General features: G+C 42.4%; 1 protein-coding gene across 14 annotated transcripts in view; it reads right to left on the bottom strand.

Annotated features, from left to right (window-relative positions):
* LOC117415406 (calcium/calmodulin-dependent protein kinase type II subunit gamma-like) overlaps nt 1-18,975 on the bottom strand; it is a 56,639-nt gene that overhangs the window by 11,351 nt on the left and 26,313 nt on the right. For 3 of the 14 annotated variants that reach the window (XM_034025688.3, XM_034025701.3, XM_034025695.3), the window contains exons 7-16: nt 17,453-17,555; nt 16,971-17,054; nt 16,781-16,875; nt 13,548-13,670; nt 13,346-13,429; nt 12,804-12,846; nt 11,057-11,119; nt 7,668-7,708; nt 1,569-1,643; nt 208-252 (exon numbers count right to left, since the gene is read on the bottom strand). In XM_034025688.3, the coding sequence (XP_033881579.1) occupies nt 208-252; nt 1,569-1,643; nt 7,668-7,708; nt 11,057-11,119; nt 12,804-12,846; nt 13,346-13,429; nt 13,548-13,670; nt 16,781-16,875; nt 16,971-17,054; nt 17,453-17,555 (756 nt within the window). Of the gene's footprint in view, nt 1-207; nt 253-1,568; nt 1,644-5,040; nt 5,074-7,667; nt 7,709-11,056; nt 11,120-12,803; nt 12,847-13,345; nt 13,430-13,547; nt 13,671-16,780; nt 16,876-16,970; nt 17,055-17,452; nt 17,556-18,975 lie in introns of all 14 variants that reach the window. The other 11 variants (XM_034025690.3, XM_034025702.3, XM_034025697.3 and 8 more) reach the window with 5 other exon arrangements.

The following is an 18,975-nucleotide window of genomic DNA, read 5'->3' as shown; positions in this document are numbered from 1 at the left end:
CAGCTCAAATATAACATTTGTTACAGGCAAAGGTGCAAACAAGGGATAACAGCAACATACAATGGGGTTCGTTAGTTAATATGTACAGAGGGTTCTATCTCTTTCGTTGCAAACTCATCAGACAACTCTTTGTTGTCCTGTACCAAGAGTCAAATACAACTTCAGCAGGAGCCTGAGGAATGAGATGACACAGAGTGAGATGCTCACCTTGATGCCATCAGCTGGGTTGTGCACAACAGTGGTCTGTGGCTCCTAGGGGGGCAGGAGAAAGTTTAACACAGAGAGCTTGCTGCTTTACAACACCAAAAGCCCCACACAGCGAGGCAGACAAGACTAGGGGTGCTCGGAAATCCGTGAGGGGAAGGGTGTTTGTCACATTCAGGAATGGAAGAGTGTTCACACTTTATTGCTTGTCAACAAATATATCAGAGAGGTTAACAAATAAATAAACAAACAAATAAATATGCCAAGCGTTTATACAGTGTTTTTCTAGGGCAAAATGTTTTAGAGCAAGAGCAAAATTGAGGACTTCCAGTTGAGAGGACGGGATCTCTATCTTGCTCCCCCTTCCCCTTCATCATGCCCTGACACCCCTTCCCTCCAAGGCACCCCAAACACATCACACTCACAGAAACACATGGGCACACTCACACACACACACACCTTACAGGCAAAGATGCAGTCTCCTGGGTTTTTGTCTGTCATTAATCTCCTTAATTTGTGTTTTGTTAAAGAAATACAGATTACTGAATTTATAAACTTGGCTTTAATTGTGTGTTAGCAAACTAGAAACAACCCCTGCTGCAGGCAATTGGATTCATGTTGTCTTTTAATGGCATTCAATTATAACGCATACTGTGCAAGAAGACCAGACAAAAACAGAATATCAATTAGTTTTGGAAAGTTATGGCTAAGCCAGGTGCTTATTGTGGCATTCATTAACAGCATTTTACTACTCTCTTGCACTGGTAAACAAAGGTTAACACGTTACAGATGAGTTTAGTTTTAGCCAGGACAGTCTCTTACTTATTTCTGTAATCTAAGCATCTCCTTATATTATTTTCCGAAATGTTTAGAACCTCATCTATGTTACTGAGCGGTTATCACAGTTTGTAGGTATGGCAAACACTTTTCTTTAGACAGGGGAGACTGCATCCTCAAAACATCTGCATGATCATCCAGTCCCCTGGCAACCCTGGGTCAGACTTACTGAAATGGCTCATGAAAATCAGATGATGACGAGTAGCATTGTCTGCTCAAACCTGTTCTCTTCTCTTACATTACGATTTATAATTTAACATTTTTCACAACTCTGATTATTTTCCCCTTGTGTTAAATGGGAACAGATTATTATTTTTTTTTTTTTAGAAAAATGAATCAGGCAAGGCTTTCGACATTATTAAACAATGTCATTGAATAATCACACAAACACGTACACGCCGTTTCAAATGAAGGTGGAGGGGAAAGGGGAAAGGGTAGAAACGGAACAGGCAGGAGATTTAAAACAAAATGCAAACAGAACAATGACAGTAAAAAACAATGAAAGAAACCAAGTTTAGATGAGATACCATTGGTGCTGAAGATGAAATGCTGCTGTCTTTGCTGCTGCTTACTGTACTGTTTTTAGTGTTGTTTGTCTGTGGCTGGGCAAAAAAACACAAAAGGATTTAGAAATGCAAGCAATGATTGGGCCGAACCACCAGCCCGGTCCAGAGGGGAAGATCTAGGTCTGGGTTTCAGAACCCCTGGACCCCCCCCCCCTCCTCGAAATGTGGTGCTAATTGTTAGGCTTTTCTCATATTCTTGGAAGCCAACTCTGACTTTCTGGTTGTAATCTTGCGACTCACAGGAGACACAGTGATTGGAAGGCACCTCCAAAGGATGATGGGAGATTCTCACCAAGCAGCCGTTGCAAGCAACAAGTAATCACTGTGTCTCCGATTCAGAACAACTGTAAGATTTACTACATTCATTGATTAGTCTTCAGTGCATCACTGCCTGAGCACATGATAGTCCAGAGATCCAGACACTGAGCCACTCGCACCTGAAACCCCCTCACAGCTACACTGCACAGAGAGGAGAAAACCTGACCTGGACCCTCACCCTCTTGGACTGGGCATCAGACTTGCACAAATAAAAGTGCATAAAGAGAGTCTGTGTTTGTGTCAATGTGTACATCTGCATGAGTCTCTGTCAGGCTCTGTGCGTGCTGAGATTAAGTCTTTGTCGTTGTGTGTGTGCGCGTCGGACACAGTGTGTTAAAACTACGTGTCTGTCAATGTGCATTTTTTTGAGAGTGTTTTTGTGCATGTAGGTCTGTATGCAATAATCTGTAAACAGAACACACAGCATTTACATTCCTATAGATAAACAGACACTATATATATATATATATATATATATATATATATATATATATATATATATATATACACAGAAATCTTTAAAACCTTAAACAATTCTTATCACACAGAGCACAGTATCTGCTCCCCCTGACTGCAGAGGAAGCATTCTCCACACACAGTGAGCGGAGCCCAGATAACCACGCCTTCACAAGTAACAGAGACAGGAGTTATCTGACCAAGAACCAGAGCGAATAGGGGCAGTTCACATGAAGAGAGGTGGCTCTGGAGAAGCCATGTGGAACAGTAGCCTCTGTGTTTATTGGCATGATTCTTTAAGTCCTGTATTAGAAGCACTGTTGGAAGCTATAGTGCTCAAAGCTGCAATCTGTAAAAGTTTACTCACTTGATGACAGTGATACAGACTCATTTTTGTTTGTTTAGCCTTGTAGCATTAACAGTTTATTTGTATTTTGTCTTTCGTTTCCGGTAAAATTAAAAATGATTTGCTATACTGGCTACTGATAGTTGCAATCATAAACTTTTAAAACAGTCATTTTTTATGGTTTTTTTTTTTTTTTTTTTTAACACTTATTTTTTTTGAACCACTGTGAAATTCTGATAGGGATGCTGAATCACTTGTGCACCCGTAGCTAAAAGAAATTTGAGGGCCTGTGTAGCGCTAGCATGAGAAGTTGGAAGAGACAAATAGACAGACGAGCGAGAGGGGCGACACACATGCAAGCAGGGGTAGAATCTCTATCTAACTGATCTGACAGTCAGGACCTGCGTGAGGCGGCTGCTAGGTAAGCTTCCCCATAAACGAAGCAGTTCCAGAGCCAATGCACCAACAATCCACCAGCCCTCCCTGCCATTCTTCCACTCCTAACCCTCTCCCCACCACAGAATGACAACTGAACCGTAGTTTTGGAAGGACTGCTGCTCTCCCCTAGGACTCAGTCAAGAGCCTGATCTATTGGCACTAAACTAGCCTCCCAAAACATCTGCTGAACTTCAAAATATTCCAGCCTGTAGCCTAGTACTCAAAAGCACGGAGCAAATTCAAATAATTCCTTCCACTGCATTATAAGCACTATCAGTAGGCTGATGCTACCCGCTTTACTGTACTCTAAGAACGACCGCTCGATTTCCTTATTATTTAAATCTATCAATAGCAGAGGACAGCAAGAGGCTCCAACAGGACTGTGCACCAAATCTGGAGGTCCAGTGAAACAGACCTCCGAAAGGGGGTATGACTGGGTACCGGGTGGAATGGTGGACTCCAAAGCTCCCGAAACACCAGACCTAGTTGTGTGGCGAGTGATGCATATATACATGTATGTATCAATACCGGACCCTCTTACAGATCTCCAGCACTAACTTTGTGCAAAAAGCAGAATCGTTGTGTGTTTTTGCTCATGAACCTTGACAAGAACAAAATAAAAACATATACAGTATACTTTAAGAAATAAAGACAGCTCTTATTATACATTGTGTTTAAATAAGAATAAGAATTAAAAATAGAGATGTCACGCAGCACTACCAACCTCCCCTCACCACCCCGCGTCCCTACACTGAGCTTGCTGTCCACCCACAAAACTGCCGTCGCCATTGGAGATACAAATCACCTGGGCTGCTGGGAATTGGGCCGCGAACCATCCCCAAATACTCAGCTAATAAATGAATTTAGGAGACACAGCGACTGGTTGTGCTTGCAAAGGAAACTGGGGAGATGCAGTTCCTCCTAGTACTGCATCACATGATTGTGATCCTCCCATGATTCCAGCAACTAAAAATCATGCAAGCAAAGCATGGGACAAGATGAAAATAATTCCTTATATTAAAGCTATTGATTAAGAATTTCCAGCTACTATAAAATCTAGAATTTGTATGCAATGCAATACATTTGGAAGCTTTAAATTTAACTATATTTATATTCTAACCATTAAAAAGAATGTTTGCTTTTGTAATGTTTGGTCTCCCAGAGATTCTCTGAAGATAATGTTGAGTTTGCTATGTTTTTTTTTTTTTTTTTTGTAATTATACATGCAAATGATGAGTTTATTTTTCCAATAAGCTACTACATAAGTATAAACAATGTGTTCTTCTGCAATGGAAATATTAATTTATTAATCTTCTCACTTGGCAACTACTTGAGCAATTCATCTACACAGCGACAGATTTAAAAAGAGGCAGTGTACAGATTATGAAGATGGAGCCCTCGCTTTAATGTTATCAATACTGCTTGTGGGGCTCTATGTAGAAAGTGCCAGAGAGGACCCTTGTTAAATGCTGCTGCTTTATTTATTTATTTATTTATTTATTTATAACTGATGGTGGTATTAGATTTGCTGGTGTTTCGATCAACTATACAGAGCCTGGTGTGTGGCACCCACTTCAAGGTGAAGTGGACTAGTGGGGTAGTCCATTGGCAATGTAAGGACAGGGCAGGCATGCTTGGTCCAGCTCAAAGTTTAATGGCTGATAAGTTGACAAAGCAAAGGGGGTGATTGCAAAGCAAGCAGGGGAGGGATATGAATGGGAGGGGGGTGAAGATGGACCCTTGATGGAGATCCAACAACAATACAACCCTCCACAACCCGCTTCATCCCACCACAGACACAGACACAGAGAGAGAGAGAGAGAGAGAGAGAGAGAGAGAGAGAGAGAGAGAGAGACGTCACCCAACAGATCTCACCATTAAATAAACACTGGAGCTGGACTTCCTTTTCTGAACAGATCAAAACAGAAAGAAAGAAAAAGAAAAAAACAAAGAAAGAAACAGAAAAAAACAAACAGAACACAGCCTCTGGTTAGAGAAGGTCACAGAAACAACAAGAACTTTGAAGAGGACGAATGAGGAACACAAAGAAGTGGAAGGGGTTTAAAAAAATAATAAAAAAGCACTAGATTGATATCCCTGAAAAAAGCAAAAAAAGATTGCGATTGAGAATCAAACTGACGTACTTCAGTGAATGCTTTCTCTCTCTCTAAATACACACACACACACACACACGCGTGCGCTCGTATAATGTGCATACAAATAAACAAAATTACAACACCAGATTCTGAACTCCTGTCTTTTATAGGATACTAGATGACAGGGTACAACTAAAACCAAATGATCCGAGACATTAGAGTGAAGCCACATTGATGCAGCTGTGGAATTCAATAAATCGGTAAGAGAAACTAAAAATCTCCACTGTCGACAGCTGCGTACCAATTTTATTTAATTTTTTTCTAAATCTGCGTGCACCTCTTGCCGTTTCTCTAGCGTATCAAATTATCAAATGCAGTAATTCACAGCACGCAAGCACTGCTACACTGAATCCTCTCCGTGCTAGCCATACAGAGTGACCCGAAGCCCAAATCCTGAAACACAGTAGTTCAAAAAGTGCTCAGTTTTGATAATGAATGCCTCCTTCCACAATACTGTCTTCACACACAGGGCCCACTGTTCACCTCAAGATTTAGTGCCGTAGTCAGGACTGGAGCAGTTTAATGAAGATGGATTAGCTCTCTGTTCTATGAATGCTGCACTGCTCTTCAGGAGTCTAACCCTTTTTTTTTTTTTTTACTGCAACACTTGGTTTCCCACACACAGAAACACAACAACCACCTCTCAGTGTTTACAAGCAAAGACTGACCCTTTTGAGTAATAATTTGATAATCTTACATTCATAAAGTATTGTTGTGGTCTGGAGCAGGGCAGAGTTCTGGTGCATTGTTTACAGCTCTGTAGCTCTTATTCAGTGCCAGTTGTTGGGGTGAGATTTTTGTGATACCGAGATGAGATCATCAACACTGAATAGTTCACTTTTTGCCTCAAGTCTCCATGGAACTGAGCAGTTTGTAACAGATTTATTATTTTGGTTGTTCACCCGTATCCCATGCTACTAACTACCTGGTGTTCTGAATCCCGTATCCCATCCTACTAACTACCTGGTGTTCTGAATCCCGTATCCCATGCTACTAACTACCTGGTGTTCTGAATCCCGTATCCCATGCTACTAACTACCTGGTGTTCTGAATCCCTTATCCCATGCTACTAACTACCTGGTGTTCTGAATCCCTTATCCCATGCTACTAACTACCTGGTGTTCTGAATCCCTTATCACATGCTACTAACTACCTGGTGTTCTGAATCCCGTATCCCATGCTACTAACTACCTGGTGTTCTGAATCCCGTATCCCATCCTACTAACTACCTGGTGTTTTGAATCCCGTATCCCATGCTACTAACTACCTGGTGTTCTGAATCCTGTATCCCATCCTACTAAACTACCTGGTGTTCTGAATCCCTGCGCTTTTGGGCAGCCATGTGTAAAGAACTAGAGCAAGCCGAGGCACCATTTTATGTGAAGACAGTATTACCTGATTTCACGATCGTCACAAACAACTTCATGCTGAAGCAACTTTTTAGTTTCATGAATTTACATGTGTTTTTATAATTATTTATCTACTTAAATGACCTATTTAATAATTTATAATTAATCATTTGTGCCAGTATTGAATATATTTTTTAAAGCACTACAAGCCTATTTAAAATCACCATTTATTTTAACAGTATGGTGCATATCGTGCAAGGTTTTCATATATATTTTTAACTGTTTACATTTCTTTAAAACTGATTGAAAAGTTGTTTTTTTGCTGTTGTGTGTTTGTAGTGGGTCGCTTTGGGTGCCGTGACAGTTTTAAAGTTCTGTCTCCATTTACATGGTTTGGGTCCAGAACTCCACTGGAGTGCTGAGCACAACTTCTCTTCTGAATATTGCTCAAATATGAGCAGAAACAGTGGCCCTACAGCACAGCTTCATAGTCCCCTTCTCCTGTGATCTGGACCAGCGATAGCAGTCAAGATGCTCTCAAAGCATGGGGCATGTTTTGTAATGCATTGAGTCCCAGTCTGTAGTCTTGCCGTTACAATCGAATACAGCAATGCAGGTTCTTACAGCGTGCTCATATCGTACTTCTACTACACCAGCTCATCTGTAACTTCAAAACACTCCAATATAAAATCTTAACACAAGTAAATTCTTTGAGGACTTGGTGCTGTCATGGTTGCACGACAGCAAGCATTTACAAGCCTGTTGTGCTGGACGTGGACGTCAATAAATCAGAGCAGTGAGGGAGACTTGAACTCGGGTCTCCAGCACTACAGGAGAGGATGAGAGACTGCTGAGCCAGTTAGCCACCCAGTCAAACTGCTCGACTCAAGTAAAACTCAGCTTCATCAACATTAAACCTCTCAGCAAAGTACTAAAGGAAAGGAAGGAAAGAAAGAAAGAGAGTTGAGAGAAAGCCCCATCTTTCCAAAACACTTACCTTCACGCCCTCTGATTTTTTGTTTAGTAAGCTTTTTGCAGCTGTAAAATGAAACGAAGAAAACAAGACCATGTTAGCTTTGAGAAACAAATGGATAGACAAGGAAATGTTTAACTGAGATAAAAAAAAACAGTGCCCTTGTGTATACAACATTAAATAAAGTGAAAAGCTATCAGGTTTAATTATATAGCATTACTCTATTGTAGAGCTTGGATGACACGGTCTTGAGCACACAACAGTGATGTTGGAGTCCTCGTAAATCAGGTGTGACAACATGTCATGAAACCCGCGGGAAATCGGAGGGTAAATTAATTCTGTTTTTTTTTTCCTTCTTTAAATTAAAAATGTATGGTGTTGAACTACAGTCATTGATTTTGTTTGATTTAAACCTATGTAAGCATTTTTGTTTCCTTTTCAAAAGGGGGTCCCTGTGAGCAGGAGTGTTGGTTTACACTATAAAAACAGACCCTGAAGGGCCAAAGGTCATGAAAACAGAACAAGAGTCAGGGTGCTGTGTGTATACAGTGAAATATCTAGGGGTTGAGCTGTGGTGTTGCAGTGTGTCTGTACTCTGCATGCTGTGTGGTGGTTTGAACACTTTAGTGGAGATTTTCAGGAGGGTCTGAAAAAGGTCTAGGGGTCCAGGAGTGTTATTGGGACGGGGAATTTATATATATATATATATATATATATTATATATATATATATATATATATATATATTACACTTGCAAAAGTATTCAGACCCCTGACCAATTCTCTCATATTACTGAATTACAAATGGTACATTGAAATTTCGTTCTGTTTGATATTTTATTTTAAAACACTGAAACTCAAAATCAATTATTGTAAGGTGACATTGGTTTTATGTTGGGAAATATTTTTAAGAAAAATAAAAAACTGAAATATCTTGCTTGCATAAGTATTCAACCCGTGCTGTGGAAGCTCCCAGTTTACACCGATGAAAGAAATTGCCCTAACGAGGACACAATTACCTTACCATTGGCCTCCACCTGTGAACCATTAAAGTTGCTGTCACATTTTCTGGATAAAAACCCCACTGTTGAAGGATCATTGGTCAGGCTGTGAATCTGAAGGAAAATGAAGACCAAAGAGCATTCTACAGAAATTAGAGATAAAGTAATTGTGTCCTCGTTAGGGCAATTTCTTTCATCGGTGTAAACTGGGAGCTTCCACAGCACGGTTTGAATACTTATGCAAGCAAGATATTTAGATATTTCAGTTTTTTATAATGTACCATTTGTAATTCAGTAATATGAGAGAATTGGTCAGGGGTCTGAATACTTTTGCAAGGCACTGTATATATATATATATATATATATATATATATATATATATATATATATATATATATATATATATATTTACTACAAGAGGGTAGTTGTTATTTACTTAATGTTAATATTGGAGCCGGTTTTTGGCAAGATACAATGAGACAGTGGTGGGGACCAACAGATTACAGTGAAGCTACATCTCGATGAGCCTTCAGTGCTTTTCCTCCGCCAGGTAATGTGGATTTCCTATTGGCCTAGAGTTGATGGCTGAAGTGTAATGCTGGCTCCGGGGATCAGCCTATTTGCAACGTTTTTTTTTTTTTTTTTTTTTTTTTTTTTACCTTTTCTTTATAAGTGTATTTATGCAATTTCTACTAACTAAAAAGACGTTTCCCAGGGTGCCCTCTCACTCCTTGTTTCCACACTCCGGTACAGGTGTATTCCATTGCTTCTGTCAGAGAGGCAGGGGAGCCGCAGGTTCGCGCAGTTAGGACCGGGCAGGAGCTGCTGTTTGGTTGGTTACAGAGCAGGTTATGAAACTGGATCCCGGTGGGTGCCATGTTGGCGAGTCTAGAGTTCACTAGATGGGGCGTACTATGCTGGAGCTGCAATGGCAGCAGTACTGACCTCACTGTTGAGTCAGTGCTAAGAGCTTTACAGTTCCGGAGTTCCAGCAGCAGGTCGAGCTTGCTGTATTCCATTGCTGTATTCCACATGGCCCTTACTGGTCTCACTCCCGCATCAGTTTATAATGCAGATCTTCCGAACTGGTTCAGACCAGTCCCTATTCCTTTCAGACACCTGCACTGGCGGCCCAGCACACACAACTGGACACCAAATCCAACACAGGATCGGAGCGCAACCCCGTCCCTCCACCAGCCCAAACACTGCGCTTCGCATTTGCTACACTGAGGGCAAGAGCAGCGTTTAATGATGAAGCCCCTTCAGCTCTAGGAGGTCTCCTATAGCACCAACAGTTTCCCAATACAGTACTATTGAACTGTAAGTAATCCCATAGGTCCAATAGCACTATAATAGCACTATAAGAGCCCCCAAGAGCTGCAAGAAACCTATTGTGGCCTATAAGTACAAGATGTCACATGCTCCCCTTAAATGCTGTGAATGGACACTATACAATAACCAATGACCCTGACATATGAGTTCCCAGTAGTGAAATAAAAGTTGCAAGCAGCAAAGAAAATCTAGATCATATGCATTTAATAATATCCATGCAACTTATTTAATGCATGCTTGTTTGCTTGCTGCAATGTGGTGATTTCTGATGTAAAACATTGCGAAAACGAATGCAGTATGGGATGATATTAAATCATGTTTTGCTAAGCACTCTTTTTGCTGCCTGAAATAATTTACAAAACAGAAATTCTTAATTCTGCAATAATTTCTCAATAATCTAGAAAACTGGAAAATACCAGTAGCAAAAAGTTCAATTTTACTGCACAATCATTTTTGGCAGAAATGTTATATAAATTGTGTGTGCAGGTAAACTATTTTTAAATTGATGTGCAGCTATTCCTGAAACGTAAGAGTTCATTCACTTAGCAGTGTGAGTGGGCATGGGCGACTGTGACAAGTACTTCACTAAAAATACAGTGCCGCATTCTTTAGAAGAGAACACCCACCAATTGCAGAACATAACTGATCTGCTACAAAAAGCACTGAATGCGTTTTAAAGTGTATTTATTGATTTACTCATGTGGTGGTTTGAGCCATTCCAGATTTTACTGTGAATTCAGCACCATCTCAGGTGTATGAACACCCACATGCCATTTGTCCTAAGATTTGTAATTAATTGATCTCCAACACATTTTTGGTTGGTTAATCCACTTAAGTTCACATGTGGTGGCTACCCTCAGAAGGAGGACAAGAAGGCTGGTTCACGTTGGCATGGGGGTGTCATTTACAGCTGCCAGTAAAGCCTGGCCTGGCTGTGGCCGGCATGCAATGGGAGTGTGAGATGGATGGATGTGAGAGGCATGTGCGAGTGAGCTGGTCTGTGTGACTGGCGGGCAGGCTCCCAGGCCTCATGCTGGCTGCGCAGTGGAAGCTCACGGCTCCCCCTGGTGCTAGGACATACCTTGCTCTGCCAGCGCCGCAGTGCTGGTGGTGGCGGCGGCAGGGCTGGTACTCTGCCTGCCAACTATTGGATAAAAAGGCGTTCAGTTGGTAGAAGCCAGGAGACAGACAGGCCCTCAGAGCCATATCAAATACCGGTACCCCATTAAAACACTGCAGTTCAATCTCTCTCCAGCAGAAGGTGGTAGTCAGGTACCTTTAAAACAACACTTGGCTACTGGAGGGGACAAGACAGCACCATGCCTCTCCAGCAATGGGGGCTAGAGTCAAAACATAAATTCCAAAGCAAAAGTCCTATTTTTAACAGAGAAACCCTAACTCCATCCGGCAGAACAACATTTTACTGTTTTGGTGTCGGTTTGTTTTTTTAGACTTCTGTTTCACTTTGACGAGATGGTGAAGCCACTGCTTCCTGCCACAACACTGTGAATTTCATTTCCTTCCTGTGTCACAAGCAAGGCCCTTTCCTTTCGGTTTTTAGTCGATTTAGTTAACAATTCATTTTCCACTTTTCCAAGTAAGTAACAGCTTCTGAATGCTGTCTGCCCGTGTAAAGAAGTTAAAAACAGACAGAACTCTACTAAACTACTTCATTATTTACATAAAAGTGAACCCAGGGATTTTTTTGGTATAAAAGCATTAGTTTCACATGCTAGAATGGGACAAATTTAAGTACAAATCATTAAAAACTGACAATAAAGGGCTACAGTTTAAGGACCAACTTGAGCATTGCTGCATGTAGGAAACATTGTGGTCAGGTGGTGTGGTCCTTCTACCTGTAACACAGGAAGTGACCCAAAGAGACTGCAGTGGCAGTTTGAAAGGACTTCATCCAAAGAGAGTGTGAAATTAAAAGTCTGAAGAACACAAAGACCAACTGCAAAACAATAAGGAACTGCTTATGAAATTCTCATGAGAGGCAAGGACACTCACTTTAAAAGACTTACAACACTTTGTATCACTTTTGTTATCAAAGCAGATGGCGATGCCGGGCAGGGCAAGGAGGTCTGCAACTCCAAGTCTCCTAAGCTGGGGGTCACTGTGGAGCGTTAGATGGAATTGCTGACATATACCTGGAGCTGGTACATTCTACCCCCTCTCTCAGCTCCCACCTACAGGGGGCAGGAGTTCCTGGAGTGGGGCTATGGCAGGTTTTCATTTTACTATTATCAATAATGTATAGGAAATGAAGCAGTCATGGTTAAGGGTTGGTCCAAATCCAGCACATCTTATCTTGTGTACAGATGTCATCCCTGCACAGAACACATGACACCATACTAAAAGGTACAAATTCAACAACTCTCTTTTTAAGTAGTAGTAGTAGAGTTCAATCTTAGTTTTTGAGATTTAATAAGCTATTACATCGTGTTTGGGGTGTATCACAGAGATCATTTTTCACAGTTTGAGCAGCCAGACACCAGACACACACACACACACACACACACACACACACAGAAGATTTGTGAACAAGGGAGCTTTACTCTACCATGATCCAGCTGTTCAATAAACTAAGCACAATACACAACAATTAAGTATTACACTGATTGTAATTAAACCTCCTTTGGGATATAAAGCTGGGAAGAGCCTGGTTTGTCAGAGAGTGCTAATGTTAAAAACCGTGTCTGTGTGCAGGATTTTCAATTCTCCAGAGAGGGGTTTACCTCCAGACCACAGCATTACCAATACACATCCATTTCTTACTGATGAGAGCTTCTTTCTTGATTTTTTATTTGCTGCATGAACCTTACCTGAAAAGTTTCTTGAGACCAGCATGGTGGTAAGGATCGCTCCCTGGAACAGATTGACAGAAGTTACCCAAATTGTGGAGCCCAATTGCTTTCAACTGAGGGCATCACTCCCAATATTAAGTCCCACTTTTTTTGAAAAAACATTATGAATCACATATGACAGTTAGGCATTTGTGAAACTCCTGTTCTTCATATCCTGTGTACAGATGCCATCACATGCAGAGAACACAAGGCACAACTCGAAAGTTAAAAAAATAAAAATAACCAACACTTATGTTTAATTGCAGTTTGAGAATCATTTAGTTTTTAAGAGATATCATTTCGCAGTTTGAGCTTCACAGCCCTCTCATGCAAGCTGGTACAGATTAAATCTCTTATACCTGGCATGTAACTTGTAGAAGCTTTGTTTGATATTTCAGTGTGTGTGTGTAATAGGAGTTAGCAGGTTCTTAAACACTGCTACTCAGGAGGGGTCCGACACCTGGAAACAAGTCAGGGAGTCGGGGAGCGATGTAGGGAGGCAGGGCTGAAGAGAGACCCACCTTGAGTTTCCTTCGTGCGTTGAACTTGCGCAGACACTCTACAGTCTCCTGGCGGTGCATCATGGATGCCACGGTGGAGCGTTGCTGAACAAGGGAAGGAAATCAAGGGATTAAACCTCGATGAAGAGCCGACACACACACAGAGGGAGAGAGACAGACAGACAGACAGACACTCAGAGTGGGAAGGCTGAGTGTTACTCACGCAGACCCAGGGGTGCTTCAGGGCCTGGTCAGCAGTGATCCTCTTGGCTGGGTTGATGGTCAGCATCTGGTTGATGAGGTTCTTGGCCTCAGGCGTCACTGTGTCCCACTCCGGAGAGGGGAACTGGGAGAGAAACAACAGAAATATCAGGATACTGGGGAGACGCCCACTCATGCACAGGTGCAAACTGGGCCTGTCTATACTGACCAATTCAGTGTCAAAAGAGGAAGAATAACTCGAAGGAAAGAAGCACATCAGTAACAAACTGTAACGCCCACACACCACGACTGTAAATACAAAGTCAGGGACATTAATACCTAGAAAAATATTTGAAAGATTTGCACCTTTTGTAGTAAAAACAGGATGTTCAGCTACTATACTACAATACTACTACAACTACTACTACTACTACTAATAATAATAATAAATTACAAATAAATGTCTTATTTGTAATAGGCCAACGTGGCTAACATGGCACTATTACAATCATGGAATTCCTTAGTACCCAACCAGTCACCCATAATCTCTCATCCTCTGTGCAGGCCAATAAATCATCTCAAATCAATTTTACCAGCCCTCCCCCCGCCTCTCTGCAATGCGTCTCCCTGCCCTCACAGGATCAATACCTTCAGCACAGACTTCAATAGCAGCTAATTAAAAATGAACAAGTGTGCCAATCTCCACCCTCGGCAGCTGAGACACTTTATCCTCCCAGATCAATACTGCTGGAGGAGGCTTTAAACCTGACACGGTCCTTCTGCCTGCAAAAGGAGGAGACTGAAGCTCTCTGTCTGTTCTAGTTTTAAATCCCCTTCAAAGGATCTTCAGTCTGCTGTAGCCCCCATATTCATCTCACTGTAACCCCCATATACATATCACTGATATGCTGGAGACAGTGACTGCGCAGGTATGAAGTGGCAGGGTCTGTATTCAGCACACATATTCAGCGCCTGTGAAAAGTCTGTCTAGTTCTCTTTGTGCAGCATGTGAATGAGGCAGGTCTCCCAGGACACCGTTTGAGAGGTGAAAAAAAATCTCAGGAGGAGCTAGAACTCTCTTTTTTTATTTAGTAGTCGCCAATTCGTTTTTTTGTTGTTTTCTCCCCAATTTAGTAGTGTCCAATTATTTTGTTTAGCTCAGCTCACCGCTACCACCCCTGTGCTTACCGCTTTTTTTTACACTGCAGACTCACCATGCAGCTGCCTCTGGATTCGAACTCGCGATGTCCAGACGATAGGGCGAATCCTGCACTCTACGCGAGTGCTTTTACTGGATGCACCACTCAGGAGCCCAGAATTTTCTTTTTAATGAATACAAATGGTGGCAAGCGGGGGAACAGTTTCCCTCAGTTGTCAAACACAAAAATGGAGACAAAACTGAACCAGGTAACTACAGACCAATAAGCCTGACTTCTATTATATGGAAACTTATCGAAACTATAATAAGATCCAAAATGGAAAATTACCTATATGGTAACAGTATCCTGGGAGACAGTCAGCATGGTTTTAGGAAAGGGAGATCGTGTCTAACTAACCTGCTTGATTTTTTTGAGGATGCAACAACGACAATGGATAACTGCAAATCATATGACATGGTTTATTTAGATTTCCAGAAAGCTTTTGACAAAGTTCTGCATAAAAGCTTAATCCTCAAACTGAACGCAGTAGGGATTCAAGGAAATGCATGCACATGGATTAGGGAGTGGTTAACATGTAGAAAACAGAAAGTACGGATTAGAAGAGAAACCTCAAAATGGAGCGAGGTAACCAGTGGTGTACCACAGGGATCAGTATTAGGTCCTCTGCTAATCCTAATCTACATTAATGATTTAGATTCTGGTATAGTAGCAAACTTGTTAAATTTGTAGACGACACAAAAATAGGAGGAGTGGCAAACACTGTTGCAGCAGCAAAGGTCATTCAAAATGATCTAGACAGCATTCAGAACGGGGCAGACACATGGCAAATGACATTTAATAGAGAAAAGTGTAAAGTACTGCATGCAGGCAATAAAAATGTGCATTATAAATACCATATGAGAGATACTGAAATTGAAGAAGGAATCTATGAAAAAGACCTAGGAGTTTATGCTGACTCAGAAATGTCTTCATCTAGACAATGTGGGAAAGCTATAAAAAAGGCCAACAAGATGCTCGGATGTATTGTGAAAAGTGTTTAATTTAAATTAAGGGAAGTAATATTAAAACTTCACAATGCATTAGTAAGACCTCATCTAGAACATTGTGTTCAATTCTGGTCACCTTGTTATAAAAAGGATATTGCTGCTGTAGAAAGAGTGCAAAGAAGAGCAACCAGAATTATCCCGGGTTTAAAAGGCATGTCGTATGCAGACAGGCTAAAAGAATTACATCTATTCAGTCTTGAACAAAGAAGACTAAGCGGTGATCTGATTCAAGCATTCAAAATCCTAAAAGGTATTGACAATGTCAAGCCAGGGGACTTTTTCTGCCTGAAAAAAGAAACAAGGACCAGGGGTCACAAATGGAGATTAGATAAAGGGGCATTCAGAACAGAAAATAAGAGGCACTTTTTTTACACAGAGAATTGTGAGCGTCTGGAACCAACTCCCCAGTAATGTTGTCGAAGCTGACACCCTGGGATCCTTCAAGAAGCTGCTTGATGAGATTCTGGGATCAATAAGCTACTAACAACCAAACAAGCAAGATGGACTGAATGGGGCCTCCTCTTGTTTGTAAACTTTCTTGTGTTCTAATTAACGGGAGTCGGGTCCCGAAGGAAGACAGCAGCTCCTTACTGACTCGGTAGTGCTTTTACCAAACCTGGAGCGTCTCAGTGAAAAGGGGACATAAAAATAAAAAGAAACCTGCTGCCAGCATTGGTCACTGATCCCCGCTCCGAGACCATGCTATTGAAAATCAAGAAACTGCTTTTGTTACATTTAGATCTTCTTTCTCCAGTTCAAGAAGATTCAGTAAAGGGGATGGTTTATTTATTTTTTCTTCAGAATGACTCTCTATTGTAACCTCCAGATGCCCTTACAGAAGTTAGTTTTGCTGTGATAGTCAGTAAGCATAGTAACAAATGATCTGAGCATAAGTAAGAAATTAAATATTAGGAAATGATACATGGTCTATAAAACAGCCCTTTAAAAAACAAATAAAAAAGGGCAAAAACTAACAAAAGTGGATCTAATGGAATTCAGTGTCCCCAGGAAGTTAGCGATAGAGCTGTGCTTGAGAGAGAGGCACTCACATCGTAGGCTCCTGCCTTGATCTGCTGGTACAGTTTATGCTGATCTTCATCCCAGAAGGGAGGGTAGCCCACCAGCAGAATGTACAGGACCACACCTGATCAAAAGGCAGAGACAGCGAGAAAGGGGGTTAGATAGGGCAGTGTGTTACAGAGGCACTCTGTTCAAACCGCGTAAAGCTGGAGGACTCACCGCACGCCCAGATATCCACCGGCTTGCCGTAGGGGTCCTTCCGAAGGACCTCGGGGGAGAGGTAGCCAGGGGTGCCTGCGAAACCTGCAGGAAACAGAAAAACACAACAACAGTATTGTCAAATGTTAAGGACGATTAAGCAAGGAACTACAAAAAAGTAGCGTATAAAAATCAGTGAGAATTTGGGGCACACTACGTTAGTCTCCATAACCTTTTACAGGCAGATCTGAATATGCATCACAGTGCACACTCCAGAAGAACAGTAAATTGTGCGAAAACCTGAACATATGCGTGTCTGATCACTATGAGAAGCTGACAACATGGACTACAGTCAGGTAGACTAAATGTGATGGGCATGGAGACTGAACTGCTCCCTCCCACACTCCCTAAAAAAAATGGTGCTCCCTCCAGCCCAGGGGATAATGAATGAATGACTGACTGAAGAGATGACAATGCTGCTAACTGAGGAGTGTGTTTCTTACCAAACCAGGCCTGCTGCTCTCCCTGCACCTCGATGGCCAGTCCGAAATCAGCGAGCTTCACCGCCGCACCCTTCATCTTGCTGGCCAGGAGCAGGTTCTCAGGCTGGGGGGCAAAAGAGTCAATATCAGCATTCAATACAAATAAAGAGAGACACCAACCAACACGCACAAACAGCATGACTTTTTTATAGTGAGCTCAACAAGACTGTGTATAAGTAAGCGCAGAGAATGTAAAACCTGGGATGACCCAAACTGCTATGCAATGGAAGTCATATTGTTATTATGGTCACAGAATGAGTGTAAAATCTGGGCTGGCTCAAACTGCTCTGCAATGGGAGTCTTACTATGTTGGTGTGTGCACCTTCCTGCAAAGTGCAATTCTACCCAGAGACACCAGGGGGCACTCAGTGAACATTTATTAACACTGCACTGACATAAGTCAGGAAGTTCAGGCCAGAACATTGTGAACTTGACTTGGGGACAAATAGACAGAAAGACACAGAGACAAAGAAAGATATAGGAGACAGAAAGAGACAGACTAAGAAAGACAGAAAAAGACACAGAGGAGAGCAAGAGAGGGACAGGAGACATAGGGACAGAGTGGAAGAGAAAAGCAAAGATAGACAGACAGACAAAAAGAGAAGGAGGGGAGACAGGCAGACAAACAAACAGTCGGACGCAGCACAGACAGTGAAATGAACTGGCAAGGACAGACAGAGGAGTCGCACACAGGTCATGGCAGCATCATCACTTTGCACCACTGAAGAACAGCACAGGAAGTGATGCGCTGTGAGGTGGACTGCGTGACCGGCTTGTCAAGTATCTCCTCTGCTCCAGGGCAGCGATGTCATCGCAATGATGAATTACAGCCGACATAATGAGTCTCTGCAGAACAGACTCTGCTGCCAGGCTGCTGTGATGTCACACATCTCCATAGCAACACACTGCCACAGCTATCCCTGTTTACATTCACATCACATCCTGAATTGATGGCACGCAGTGTGCCCTAGTGGTTAGAGCTGAGGAGGGACTGGGAGGTGGCAGTATGGTCCAGTGGTTAGAGCTGAGGAGGGACTGGGAGGTGGCAGTGTGGTCCAGTGGTTAGAGCTGAGGGGCTGGGAGATGGCAGTGTGGTCCAGTGGTTAGAGCTGAGGAGGGACTGGGAGGTGGCAGTGTGGTCCACTGGTTAGAGCCGAGCAGGGGCTGGGAGGTGGCAGTATGGTCCACTGGTTAGAGCCGAGCAGGGGCTGGGAGGTGGCAGAGTGGTCTAGTTGTTTGAGCCGAGGAGGGACTGGGAGGTGGCAGTGTGGTCCAGTGGTTAGAGCTGAGGGGCTGGGAGGTGGCAGAGTGGTCTAGTTGTTAGAGCCGAGGAGGGACTGGGAGGTGGCAGTGTGGTCCAGTGGTTAGAGCTGAGGGGCTGGGAGGTGGCAGTGTGGTCCAGTGGTTAGAACAGAGGAACTGGGAGGGAAGGCGGCAGGGACTCCAATCAGTCTATCTCTGTCTCTGTCTCAGGGTGATGTGTG

Source organism: Acipenser ruthenus, chromosome 7 (assembly GCF_902713425.1).
Source record: "Acipenser ruthenus chromosome 7, fAciRut3.2 maternal haplotype, whole genome shotgun sequence".
NCBI classification, from domain to species: Eukaryota; Metazoa; Chordata; class Actinopteri; order Acipenseriformes; family Acipenseridae; genus Acipenser; species Acipenser ruthenus.
Note: the sequence above shows the minus strand (reverse complement) of the source record. Positions and strands in the feature narration are given on the sequence as shown.